This window comes from Mesocricetus auratus, unplaced genomic scaffold (genome assembly GCF_017639785.1).
Source record: "Mesocricetus auratus isolate SY011 unplaced genomic scaffold, BCM_Maur_2.0 Super-Scaffold_6723, whole genome shotgun sequence".
NCBI classification, from domain to species: Eukaryota; Metazoa; Chordata; class Mammalia; order Rodentia; family Cricetidae; genus Mesocricetus; species Mesocricetus auratus.
Genome location: NW_024429183.1, coordinates 3,325,903 through 3,339,560, shown reverse-complemented (window position 1 = coordinate 3,339,560; position 13,658 = coordinate 3,325,903). Strand labels below are relative to the sequence as shown.

Sequence of the window (13,658 nt, the reverse complement as noted above, 5' to 3'; positions counted from 1 at the left end):
CCTCAGGTGTGAACCACTCAGGGCCCTGCCTTGACCTGCTGGCTCCCGACTCCCACCCGGTGGACACTTGGAGACACATAGCTTCAGTCCTGGACAGCTTGGGCATTTTGGGACTTGGGGAGGAGGCCAGCAGTGTCTGCTAAAAGGGCTCTTTGTGACCTATGAGGCTTGAAGATGCCATGGGCCACATGGAAGCTCACTGCAGTGTGCAGAAACTGCCCCTCCAGCAGCACACTGTCTGTCTTCCTTGTCGCTCCGTAACAGGCACGGCACGTGGTGGACTCCCTGGGATGTCTTGTCTGCACTATCGGGGCCAAGTGCCGCTAAAGGGTTTCTGAACCTTACCTGAGCCATTCCCCAGCATCCTCTCCTACCCAGTGGGTGCCGACTCAGTGGTACAGAACAGAATAAACATGCTTTGAGCCTACAACAAGGTGTGGCTCTCTTCCAGTCTCCTGCAAAACACCTGGCTGGCCTGGGGAATGGCCGAGCTTCCGTGTCCAGGAGGCAAGGTAGGCTAGACACAGTAGGCACACTGAGGGCAGGAACAGCGAGGTCCCTGGTCCCCGTCCCTTGTGTTAGCAGCAGCTGGCAGGGGGCTGGTGGAAGGACCAGGTCAGCTCTGTCTCCTGAGCCATATATGCCTGTCTAGCCTACCTGTCAGGACTCAGGTTGGTTTGTGGGACCTTCCTGTGTGAAGGGTGCCTGCAGGTGGGTAGCATTACTAGTGTGAAAGCCGTGTGCACACACCTGGCCCCAGGCTAGCCCACCCACCGCCTGCTGCGAACTGTTAGGAGCCTCAGCCCTGACCTCGGCCTCCCGGCCCCCGTGGCCCCTTTCTCTGGTGGGGTTTTGACGAGCAGGTGTGGGTGGCTCTGCAGCCCTTCTTCTGCCCACGCCAGGCTTCTCACGCACAGCAGCCACTTAGAATAATCACGTCAAATGTCGTTGCCATCTGTTGCCTGACTTCCATCCCTGCTGCCGCCTGGGAACCGCCGGCGAGAGCCCTGATCTGTTGCTTTGTACCTCATCAGGTGATTCGGGGGGGGGGGGGTCAGCTGGCCGGGTACTGGCCAAGCACAGTGCCTGCCTTTCTTGTCTTCCCTCCCGAGGCTGTAGAGCCTTGTAGCTCTCTCCATCCTCTGTCCCTCCCTCGTCCCTCCCTCCCCCTCTCCTTCCCTCCCTCCCTCCTCCCTTCTTCCCTCCCTCCCTCCCACCTCCCGCTGTCTGGACCCTGCCCTCAGGGCCCTGCAGTGTTGCGCTGCCTCCCCGGCTGCTTTTTACCATTTGTTTTGGAGATGGGTTCTCACTCGTCCGGGTTGGCAGTGAGCCTGCAGTCCTCGTGCCTCGGCCTCTGAGTAGCTGGGGTGACAAGTCTGCACACCACTCCTTTGCACCCTTTTGAGCCACTTGTGTGTGGACTTCTTGCCATGCTGTGCTCCAAGTTTTTCTGAACACTAAGTCAACAGGGCCTTTGGCAGCCTGGTGGTGGGCAGGGAGAGGCTGAGGAGTGTCAGTAAACCCTTGCAGGGAACCCCAGAGGCTGCTTAGGCATTAACTGTACTCCATGTAGTGGGTAGCCTCTCCTGCCTCCCTCATTTTGCCTGGCTGCCCTGTTTCCCTTTGACCCTCAGATCAGAACCCCCATCATATGCAGGCCACCCCCCACTTGCCTACTGTTTTCTATGCTTTCAGGGTCTAGGATCAGGAGCCACCTTCTGCTCTGTTTTCCCTTCTCTGATGCCTTGGGGGGGCGGGTTTGTGGGGGAGCTGACCTTGGGAGCAGGAGTGGGCAGTACTTAGCAGCCCGGGGGGTAGGCTCACCACTGAACATGGCAGGCCTCCCTGCCCCTACCCTTGGAGAAGCTAGCTGCCTCACATGGGTGCGCTCAGAACAAGCCGGCAGCACACATAATAATGAATTTATTATGAAGCCGTCCAGGCTCCGGGGATCACGTGGCACCCCATACTACTGCAGCCGCCAGGTCCCTGCAGCAGGGTGACCCCAGCCTTGTTAGAACTGCAGAAGCAGGATCCTTAGGGTAGCAGGGATCACAGGGGCGGGCATGGAGCCTGGGCTGGGCCTGCCCCTGTCCACAAACATTTCAGTGTGTGGTAATGAAAAATGGCGAAGAGGGAGCAGACAGGGCATCCAGGTCCAGACTGCCTGAGAGCTTGGCTCTGCTGGGTGCAGCTTCCCTGGGTGTAATTACCCCAGGGTGAGGGGCTGCTGGGCGAGGAGGGGACGTATTGGTGCTTGAACCAGGCCTCCAGAAAATTCATCTCAGCTATTAGCTGGTAATTACAGAGCAGAAGGAGCAAGCCTGAGGTCTGGTGCTGGGAGGAGCTGGGATGAAAGGGATGGTAATTACGGCCTCAACAGGAGGGAGGCTGGGCTGATTAATAACCCCTGACATACGGCAGGAGGGAAGTGGCATCGGAGACCCCCCCCCTGTGAAGCCCACTGGGTCAATAACAGTGCAGGACCAGAGTGAGGTGAGTTGGACAGTGTCACCTGACTGGTGCTCTGGGTCGGACCTTTGGCAGTGCCTGAAAGCGCTGATGCTTCTGGTTCTACCCATGTTAGAAACCTGTGCAGAGAAACGGGAGAAAGTGGGCTGTCCCAGGCCGTTTTGTGGGTACTCCTAATGGCTTCTGGCATAAACCCAAGCTCCCAGCTCTGGGTTCTGGGTGGGTCCATAGAGAGGAGAGCTGAGGCTGAATTGAGAGTGGGTGTTTGGGTGAGCCTGTGTAGAGTGGGTGGCACAGGAGGCCACCTAGATTCAGGCTCAGTTTCCCACTGAGCTGCTCATCTGGAGATGGAGGACTGTGCAGGCAGCGCCTGGCCTCATCCATCATGGCCTTGCACTACAGAGCTTATTCCCAGCTGTTAGGATAATGAATTCACATGAGGTGATCTCATAGATGAGGGTTCAGTCAACGGCTGGGAGCAGGAAAGTTAATAAATACCCCATAATTAAGGTAGGGAGAGCAGGCGTCCTGTGCCCACCCCTCCCCTTCTGCTGCCCCTGCCCGCCACATCTGAGCCTCCATGATGCTGGTACCTGCCTGTTGGGGATGGGCTCGTCTTTTGAGGGTGCCAGGCACAAAACAGACACCAGCCCTGATGGGTCTAGGCCAGTGAGTGAGGGGACTCTTGAGCTCCCCTCTCCCCCAGTTTGGCAGTATATCCTCCTTGGTACCCAAAGCTGTTCCCTGCCCCTCCCCCATCAGCCCTATGTGCGCATGTGAGGAGTGATGCTAATTTTAGACTCCCCCTAATGAAGTGGCTCATTTGGAATTCTATTTTAAGTGACCTGACATCAGAGCAGCTTCCCAGGCTGGGAACATACTGATACCTCCAAGACCTAGACTTGGGGGACCCCCCAAGAATGGGAGGGAGGGCAGTCATGCCCTGGGCCTGAGAATACTGGAGGTCCCTGGCTCTGACTGGTGGTGAGGTGCCTGTCTGGGTCCCCTATAGGAGCATGATGCAGACACTGATACAGGAGAGGTCCTGCCTACCACAAATTCCATTCTCTACCAGCTCTCTGCCATCCTGCCACACCCACTGGGCCTGGTGTATCTGCTCAGACCCCTAGGCATCCTGCAGGTCCCCCCCCCCCCCCCGGTGGCACTTTTATCTTCTCAGATTTGGGGGATAGGCCTGCAACTGTACAGTGAGCCTTGGCGCCCGCCTGCTGTTGGGAGCTGGGTCTGAGGCAGCTTGGGATTGACACACAGCGCTATGCTGGAGTAAGTGGTCCCAGCCCTGCTCTGACACACCCTTGTGCTGGGTCTACCCACTCATACCTGTGGATTGAGTTCAAGGACACCTTCCCCAAATGTGGCGTGGAGGCGGGTGCTTGGCGGATTGGAGGGTGTGTGGTGGCACCCGAGGTACCTGTGCAGTCAGTGTTGGTGGAGGCTGAGGCGCAGGTCTGTTTGCGGATTGGTGTTTCTCGGCTTACTGAGGTTTAACAGCTCCTTCCAGACCCTGTGCAGCATAGTAAACCGCCTCGAAGTTGGTGCGGCGAGGGGGGCGGCACCTCCTAGTGCCTGGAGTCTCTGTGGGTCACGGACTGTGAAAGCGGCTCAGGGTCAAGGATGAGACCCACAGGGTGGCCTCCTAAACCATGGCTCTGCCAAGAACTGTGGGAGCCTCTTCTCTGGCATTGTGGCTTGAGTGTTGTCTGTCTGCCCCAGGGGCTGGAAGGCAAGAAGGGCTTCACCAGGAGCTGCAGTCGGCTGTGCCCTTTGCTGCCATCCCCTCCCACCTGGGAGAGATTGGCGATCAGGAGAATGAAGGGGAGATAGGACCCCAGGCCGGCCTGAGCAGTGATGGGTGCTGTGTCATTTGTGTTGACCCCACTGGGGCCTTGGGTACATGTAGACCTCGGTTTCCTTCCTGTAATAGGGGACACTTGTGCAGGCCTCTTGGGCGTTGTTGCAGATGACTGGTAGTCCCACGCCCCGTTACTGTCAGCTGCTTGCTGTGTTGTCTCATTGGTGCCCCAGACCCTGCCTCAGTCTCCCTCCTCAACACTTGGGTCTGGTGGCGCCCTGCATGTGACGCTTTGGGGTGTTCTCTGTAGGCTTGGTTCTGGAGAGCTGATCCAGGGGCCAGCATCATTGGGGTGCCCTCACCCCGTGGGGCCAGTGGAACTGTGGGAATGGGCCTGCTGTCTGCAGCGCTGGCTGTGCTCTGCTCTTGTGGCCTTCGGCTCTTGCTGCTGCAGCCCCTCTGGTGCTGGCGCTCTGCTCTCTGGGTGACACTGGTTCTTCTTTTCCTGTTTCAGGCATGAGCCATGAGCCCAAGTCCCCTTCAGTAGGGATGCTTTCCACGGCGACCAGGACCACCGCCACCGTCAACCCCCTCACCCCCTCACCACTCAATGGCGCCCTGGTGCCCACCGGTAGCCCGGCCACCAGCAGTACGCTGTCGGCCCAGGCCGCGCCATCCTCCAGCTTTGCTGCCGCGCTGCGCAAGCTCGCCAAACAGGCAGAGGAGCCCAGAGGTAAGAGGCACCAGGCCACCAGCTCACGGGATGCCCCCGCCTGCCTGCCTGCCTGCCTGCCCGCCCGCCCGCAAGTGCATCTCTCTGGCTGGCATGGCCACAGGAGACGGCTGTCTGTGCAGCCTCTAGTGCACCTGTGTGTGCCCCACCGCCACCACCACATCCAGGCAGGGTCAGCCTGGGTGCTGCTGTCATCATAACTCTGGCCCTGACCCCAGCCCTCCACCCTGCTTCACTGTGCCTTCCTCTCTGCCTGCCTCCTCAGCTTCGGTGGCCGCTGTAGGAGCTCATTGATGGGCAAGTGGACTTGCCGTGGGCTGTGCGCCCTCAGTCCCTGGTCTGGCAAAGGGCATGGGGTTTCTGGTATAGCCAACCCCACCATAGTCTATACCCTTATGGCTCTCTTCCTTGTGATAGGGTGGCTACATACCCTAGAGGGACCAGAGATTTGTCTTCTGAAGCCTCCTGAGCTGGGACATGCTGTGTTGCTTTGGGCAGAGGCTGATCCTTTCTGAATTTAATCTTCTTGTTGATACACGAGGCTCTCTTTAGGCCCCCTTGGCTCTGGTTTTGGGACACTTGTGCCCTGCGGTGCTATGCTGGTCGGGGACTGCCAATGACACAGATGGGTCAGTTTATGCCTGCACACTTGAGCCCTTTGGATTCTGGCACCTCCTGGACTTACTGCTCAGGGGCAGGTAGCCAAAGCATGGGAACCCAGGTGCAGTCTGCTTTGTCTCAAAGTCCCAAGGCCCAGATCCCGGGGATGGTGCAGGGGCCATCAGTGGCCTGGCTTGCACTCAGGCTTCTTGCAGAGGAACGAATGGAGGTATACTCTGAATGTGGAGGCCAGGGTTTCCTGATTTCCCAGTCTTCTCTGCCTTGGGTACAAGCAGAGGTGGAGGCATGGCTGGAATGGCAGTAGGGATGCCAGAGCAGGAGGGACGGTGCCCACCTCCACCCAGTGCAGGCCTCTCTGAGCCAGCCCACCTTTGTTGGGTGCTAGACTGGCTCTGGTGAACCTGAGGAAGAAGCTGACCATGTTTGCTGTCCTGGGCTGTCCCAGCATCCAGCGTAATCCTAGGGCCAGTTGGCAGGCCGAGTGCCAGAGACTGCGGGCCTCAGTGAATGGAAATAGGGTAGACGGTGGACAGCAGGTGCAGCGTCCACCAAGCCTGCCCTCTCTTGGCTGTGACCTGGGCACCTGGTGCCTAGGAACATTGTGCCACATTGGGACAGGACGGATGGGGCTAGCCGTGCTGCTGACTAAGGCTTGTGTCCGCTGGCTTGTCTCCTGAGTCTTCCCCATGTGCAGATGGGAACCTCAGGCTCGGGGTGCTTGGTGTCTATGGGAACCCCGGGACATCCTGGCAGTGACTCTGATGTTCAGCCAGGCCAGGCTCTTTGTCGGCTACTTGCTGGAAACTGCGGGCATCTTGACAGCACAGCGAGGCGAAGGCCTACCCCCTAGTTTGCTCGTCCTCATTTGTGTTGCCAGGACCCCTAGCCATTCACCACCTCAACTCAGACCAGGCTGTTGACTTGGTAGCGTTACTGGGATGGTGTGTCATACAAATACTAAAGCTAAAGTTTAGAGGGGTCACATAGTGAGTTCAGTGTCAATAGTACTGAATCCTCCTGTTCCCTGCTGCTTCCAGTTGTTGAGAAGTTTTGGAGGACTTGAAGAGCTAGAACTAGGAATCTCAAGCAGTTATGGAAGGAGGAAGCTCCTTGTTCAGTGCCCACCAGCGTGGTGCAGGGGACTGGGTCCGACGGCTTGGGAGGGCTGAATTTGCCTCCTGGGCTTCGAAACTCTTGCCAGGCAGGTGCTCCCAGACTACTTCACTCCCAAGCCATATTTTCAAGTTTGTAGTTGTTGCTTTTGAGGCAGGGTTTTTCTGTGTAGCCCCAAGTCCCCAGCCCCTTAGCCTGCTCTGATAGGGCCAGACTGGGGTCATGCGTCTGCCATGTATGTAGTCCCTACCCTAGCTGTTCCATCCTTTCATCCGCCCTTCCCGTGCTGATCACATGGGAAGGCAGGCAGGTGGGCCATGTGCCCTCACTGGGCCCAACACCCGATGTCTCATCACTCTCCATCCTCTGTCTGCGTCACTGGGAGAGGAAGCTGAGTCTGAAGATTGAGGACACTGATCTTAGGTAGTTCCGGGCTTGTGTTCTGAGGACCCCACAAGACAGGCGTCTGAGCTGTCTAGCTTGACAGCCTGTGGTGGCTCTTGACCCACTCCAGCAGTGGAAGGATCTTAGTGGGGGGGGCGGAATTTCCGGAGCGGTGCTGTTGCCTTTGCAGGGGCTTGCTCTGTGTCATCCCCCCCAAGCTCTGCCCCATGCCCACCCTTCCTGGGAAACACTGTTGTATTTTTAGCCATCTGACCGTGCTCGCCTAGGCTTCCATGGCTGATGTCTGTCTTCATCCTGTCTCGAGGGTACAGTTTAAAAATTCAATCCAGACAACGCTGCAGTCAGCATGCCGTCTCATTTGCTCTGCCCCGAGAGAAAGGCAGGAGGAGAGAAAAGAGAAGCCAGCCCCTCCCAAGTCCTCCATGGGCCCCATGGGGGTATCACAGGGTATGGGCTCAGTCACACTCAGCTGGGCCAGGTGGGAGCCCTAGCCTATCTTCAGTTAGCCCAGCCAGGTCCAGTGCACATCCGGGCACCTTTAATTACTGACTGTGTGCCCTGGCAGGTTGGCTTAATTCTCTGAGCTGCTGCTCTTCCTTAGGGCGAGCTCACTGCCTCTAGTGTATAGTCTGGTCTAGTGAGAACATACAGAATGGACAGAGACTGTGCAATAAATGTGACCCTGATGACTGCTCCCTGTCTGCTCTCTCTGGGGCCCCTGATTGTCCCTGTCACCACCTCCCAGTCCTACTGCCCCTGACTGTAGTCCTGCATTCCAGGCTCAAACCGGTGCTAATGTCCTCAGTCTCTACACTGAGGAATACCTAGGGGAGTCTAGTGAGCCAATGTTCCCACCGCAGTGGCTCTCTTGACCTGGTCAGGCCTAGGCAGCTACAGGCCCACTGATCTCCTCCGGCCTCCCTGTGGTACCACGTGTGGACTTCCTAGGAGGGGGGGAGGAGGACACAGAGAGCATCCCAGCTTGTATTCTGGTTTCTGGAAGGAGCATTAGGCTACGGGTTTAAGTAAGGCCCTCCCCAGACCGGACCCCTGGGTCTGTCATGCCCTAGCCACTTCACTGCAGACTCCAAAAGATGTCCCCAGGCTGCTCAACAGTCCTGAAGCTGCTCCCATCCATGTGTTGTGACAGCTATAGCTTCTCAGATGTACAGGATGGGACTCAGCCTCTCAGAGTGGCACTGCCCTTCCCCCACCAGAGGCTCTTCAGCACAGATCTCATCTTCCCCAGTGTCAGAGCCCGGCTCAGGAGGCTGGTGTTGGGCACACCTGTCAGCCCTGTCCTGCTGCCCTGTGGGGGGAGGGGGTCTCCATCTCTCTGTGCTTCCCAACTCCTAGAGGAGCAAGGGTCCTCAGAGTGTTTGGACTTGTTAAGTTACTGGGTAAGGGGCACGGGGAGCCCCTGGAAACCTGGGAACTCACACCTGGCGCCACGTCTCAAACCACCAGCCTGGCCCCATAGGCAGTAGAGCGGCCCAGGCAAAGTCTCTCTGTCCTCTGTGGAGAGCAAGCTGTAGAGCCCCCTTCACTGCCCCCACCTGTGAGAGAGAAAGCCGGGTGCTGCCAGGCAGGGCCCAAGCTGTGTGACAATCTGCTCATCTCCCATGGGGCCCTGGTGCCGTCTGCTGAGGGGGGTGGGGCTGCAACGGGAGCCCACATGTCCTTAGTTGATTGTCGGGAGGCCCACACAGCACTCAGAGCTGCGTGCACCCTCCGTTCTAGGACACCTGGGGCCTTGGGCCCCCTCTTTCCTTGTAAGCACATGGGGGAAAGAATGTTCATATACATACTGTTCACTGTGTTGTCACCGGGGGCGGGGGAACAGAGTGACAAGGGTCGGCTGCAGTGGCTAAACTTCTGATTAGGTATCCCCAGTGCTCTGAGCCTTCTGGTAGTCTTTGCTGCCTGCCCGACTTGTCACAGGCCTTGTAACCCGGGGGTATCCAGTTACCACGGGTAGTGGATGAAATCCATATTCAGTCCCAGGAGAGGCAGAAACTGGGCACCATCCCTCTGTGTTGAGTCCTGGTAGCTCCCACCTGCTTACGTGTCTGCTACAGGGTGGGCTGGGTGGAGGCAACACATCCTATGTGCATCTCCTTGGAAATCTGCCTCTTTCAAAGAAAACAACAAAACAAATGGCCTGCTTGGCATGCTTGCCTGCCTGTCAGTCTGCGGCTGGCAGGGTGGAGGCGTCTCTGAGGGTGTCTGGAGCCCCATCTGTCTGTGGCTCAGGTGTGAGCAGTGGGGTTAGCAATTGTGCAAGAGACCAGGGAGGGCAGGAAAAATCATCGAAAGAGTCCATAGCCACAGTTGGCCCAGAGGTGACAGGAGGCAAGCAGGCTGATGACAGGATGACATCCCGTCCCCAAGGCCCCTCTGCTGTCTACCCTTCCTCACTCTGTCTACACCACCCCCTCCACTCTTTGGAGTGTCCCAACATGGTGGCACTGGGGCAGAGCCCAACCCAAGGGACTCTTGCTGACTCCTCCTGACCTCCGTTCTTCTGGACTGGTGCTGTAAGTCATGTTCTTTGCCTGTCAAGTAGCCCTGGAAAGTGTTCCTCTGAGGTCAAAGCACTTTCCTGTTTGTTGACTTGGGTTTAATGACTGGCCCTGGGTACAGGACCTCAGCACCTGCCAACACAGCTGGGCACGAAGGCCACCCAGCCTCAGGTCTGCACCATGCGTGGAGACCTGCTGGCAGAGCAGGAGGGAGGCCTGTCCAGCAGTGTATCACCACCCTGTGGTTCTGTTTGGCTGTGGTCCTCAAAGCTGCCGTCATGTCTGATGCCATCTCTAGTGTTTGCTGCTGCATGCCTGGGTGTTTGTACCACACAGGAGCCTGTGGGGGCTCCACGGGGCTTCCCTGCCTGGTGCTCGTCACTATGCCTTTGATCCTAGGCCCTTCGCTGCTGGCACTCACCTTACTCGAGTAGAAGTTGGCCATAGAGCTGGTTGGACTTTCTTTCTTGTCCCTTGACATAACCTCCCCACCCCAAATTGGCTGATGGCAGTAGCTCAGTCTACAGGGAAGAGAGGAACAGCCCCTGAGATACGGGAGCCCCCTCTACCAGCAGAAATCAGGCTGCAGGCCCAGCGGACTGCCTGGACAACGTGGCTTCCCATGAAGACTTTCCGAATGACCCTGGCATTGGGATGCATAGCAGGGCAGCTTCCGCCCACTCAGAGGCTATGTCAAAGCTGGCCAGGGACAGCCAGTAACCGTAGAAACGGATACAGGGACCTCTGGGCTCGCCTGCCCTGTGGTTGGGGGCACTCCGTAGGTCCTTTATTGGCAAAGGCTGGAACTGGAAACCCTCTGGACTTTACCTGTGTCTCCGTCACGTGGGGAGGGGCTGTGTCTGTTCAGGCCATCCTTGGGATTTTAGCTCCACTAGGGAAAAGATCCCCCCGCCCTTGGGAGTCAAGGGCTTGTTCTGATACCCTGTTCTGATCCTATTGGTTCAACAGCTCTTCCTTTCCCTCACTGAGCAAGGTATTGTGCTACAGATGACAGTCAAGCCCCAGATAGACAGGGTTCGCTTCCTGTGTTCCTCATTGGCTGGGCTTTGGGAGCTGGGGATAAAGTGCCTGCTGTACACATGTGAGGACCTGAGTTCAGCTCTCTAGAACCTGTGTAGGAGGCAGAGGTGGAAGGAAGCCTGGGCCAGCTGGCCAGTCACATCAGCTGAGTCCCAGGTTCAATGGGAGACTCGATAACTACAGAGCCAGTCACATCAGCTGAGTTCCAGGTTCAATGGGAGACTCAGTAACTACAGAGAGAGCAATTAAAGAAAACACTTGAAATCGCCCCCCACACCCACACAAACATAAACATGCACGTGCGCATTCAGGGAGAGGGACCGTGCACTTGGTGCTCAGCGGTTGGCTGTACGGTTCTGCTCAAATCTGTGCCACCTGGCCAGGGCTGCCCAAGCTCTTGCCTTTGGGGTCTCAGCTGTTAATAGCATGCGCTGCCCGTAGGGTCTCGGCCTGATCTGTGGGATCAGGCAGCAGAGGTGATGCAGGCACCGTCCGCCTCTTCATCTGTAGGCTGTCTCCAGCTCTCTGACCCACTCCGCCATTCCGGCTGAATAGCGACGGTTAATTACAGTGATGGCGGACCTGCCTGCTCCGGCAGCACAGCGAGAGCACAGGGCTGGGAGCCAGGCGCCAGCCTCACTAATTGGCAGCGCCTTGTGAGGTATTGATCCCAAGGCCCTCGCTGGTGAGCGCTGGCCTCCCACCTCCAATGGGATTAGGCTGCTAATTGTCCATGGCCAGCCTCATCCTCTGTGAGCCAGCCCCACACCAGCCGCTGCCCTGCGCTAGTCCTCTACCTGCCTTTCTAGGATGGGGTGGGACAGGGCGGGGCCCAGCCGAGCTGGCTGTCTTGGAGGTTCCTCCCATGCAAACTGGGCACAAAGGGCCTGGGGATCCCTGTTTACTGGCCTGAGGCACACTGAGAAGGGTCCCTTCCACCTACCTATCCTCAACTGTGGCCCAGCTTCTGCAGTATGAAACAGCCTGTGCTTAGGCTACTGGTGGCCTTCTGTGTGGAGGTGTTAACTGTTTCCGCTCCAGCATGCAGATAGCACGCTCCCTGCTCCTGTGTTAGTGTCTATGCAGTGTGAGGTAGCTACTATTCACATAGGTGTCAGGTAGGCCCAGGCTCCTGTCCTTTGGCTGAGAAACTGGTGACTAGTCCCCCTCGGGGAGGGTCAGCAACTTGAGGCATGGATGGCGTTCTAGTGCAGGAGACACCATACAGCAGGAGAAGGGGCCAGGGAGTCCCAGGGCCTGCAAAGCTGTATGCCGGGGTCGAGCAGGCATGGCTAAGGGTGGCACGCCCGTTTCTTTGGAGGTTGTAAAAATGGTCTCAGATTGATGGTGGTGATGCGTGCAATCCTGCTTTGCTGGAGGGTTCTCTGCCTTTCATCTCAGGGCTCAAAAGACTAAGGCAGGAGGATTGCCATGAGTCCAGACCAGCCGGGGCTCCAGAGAGAGTTGCCAGGGAAATAACTCAGTTGGTAAAATGCTTGTAGACACGTGTGTGAGCCCTAGAACATACATTTTTAAAGCCGGCCATGGGGTCTCACACTCCTAATCTCAGCACTGGGAAGTGAGGACACGCAAAGGCCTGGGATTCTCTGTCTAGCCTGACAAGTGAGCTCCAGCCAATGAGAGAGCCTGTCTTAAAAACAAAGTAAACAGTGCTCCTGAGGAATCCACCCAACGTCATAGTTTGGTCACTGCATGCACATTAGCACACATGTGCACCTACGCACAAACATTTGCAGAAACGGACAGTGTACAATACCATGGGGTCTCCTGGGAAGGGTGCAGACAAAACCAAGCAGATTGTTGTTTTGGGAGATTTATAATTCCTAAAACTAATTGAAAGTGATTGCGTTTTTAAGCCTGGGATGGGAAGACACACCTGATGGTAAGATCCAGGCTAGCTTGGACTATAGTAAGACCCTGTCTGAAAGTTGGCTCCTGCCTTACTGTGTCCTGAACAAGGTGGTTGTGCCCCACAGTGCGTGTGCTCAGTTTGGCTCTTTCTGCTCCTGGTGGCTTCTCATGAGTGACTGGAGGCTTTGTCAGGGGCGTTCTGTTATAGAACAGACCAGGATGGGACTTGGTGTAGCCAGCCTTTGGCTGCAGGCACGATTCATATCAGACTTTCTCAACGTTCTGTGGTTGTCAGGAGCTGTCACTTTTGAACACATACATACCCAGGTTGGCATTGCAGCCCTAGGGTGTTGCTGTCTGCCTCTTAGAAGACGGCAGGATTTCCCAGCTGCCCAGAGGGGTGCCTGCCTTACTGGATCCAGGGAGGCTTACGATGCCAAGCTGTCCCCTGACTCATGAATGGTGGGGTAGCTAGCCTGTTCCCAAGGTCCTCAGGGTCAGTCCCCAGGCCTGGCTGCACCAGCCCTGTGGCTTGCCAGCTGCAGATTCCAGAAGCTGGCCTCCTAAGCCAGTGTGTCTCTAAGCCTTTTCCCTGGACCGTCACTGTGGCAGAGTTTGCCCTGCCCAGCCTTAGGACAGGGACTACAGAGTTCCTAGGGCATGGGCTGTGGGTTTGTTGCCCATCTTGAGAACTGGGGGTTGGGGTGGGCTCCTTCCTTAGGCTGTGGCCCTCAGGCCTCATTGCCCACCTGGATTTGGCCCTGTTAGGCATGTGAACAAGAGGGCTGCTTGGCTGGAACTGTTTGGAGGAGGTTCTCTGTGCCTGTGTACACAGCTCTTTCTGTAGATGGCAGGATTGCCCCAGGGAAGAGCCCCATGTCAGCTGGCACAGAGCAAGGCTGGGTCCCAGTGTCAGCATTGGCCATCTGACTGAGGTCATCCCCAAACTATTGTGCCCCAATAGAACTGACACCCCAAGAACTAAACCCACATATACACACCTGCCTCCCTTTGCTGCTGGGGAAGGGATGTTACGTTTTTCTGGGATGGAAATATTCTACTATTC

The 13,658-nt window shown here is 57.0% G+C and overlaps 1 protein-coding gene across 9 annotated transcripts in view; it reads left to right on the top strand.

Annotated features, from left to right (window-relative positions):
* The window catches only part of Gse1 (Gse1 coiled-coil protein), a 337,797-nt gene that overhangs the window by 304,098 nt on the left and 20,041 nt on the right, over positions 1-13,658 (top strand). For 5 of the 9 annotated variants that reach the window (XM_013115648.3, XM_040735846.1, XM_013115651.3 and 2 more), the window contains one exon: positions 4,800-5,018. The exons of the other annotated variants lie outside the window; for them this stretch is intronic. In XM_013115648.3, coding sequence (XP_012971102.2) covers positions 4,800-5,018 — 219 coding nt within the window. The remainder of the gene's footprint in view (positions 1-4,799; positions 5,019-13,658) is intronic. 9 annotated transcript variants of the gene reach the window in all.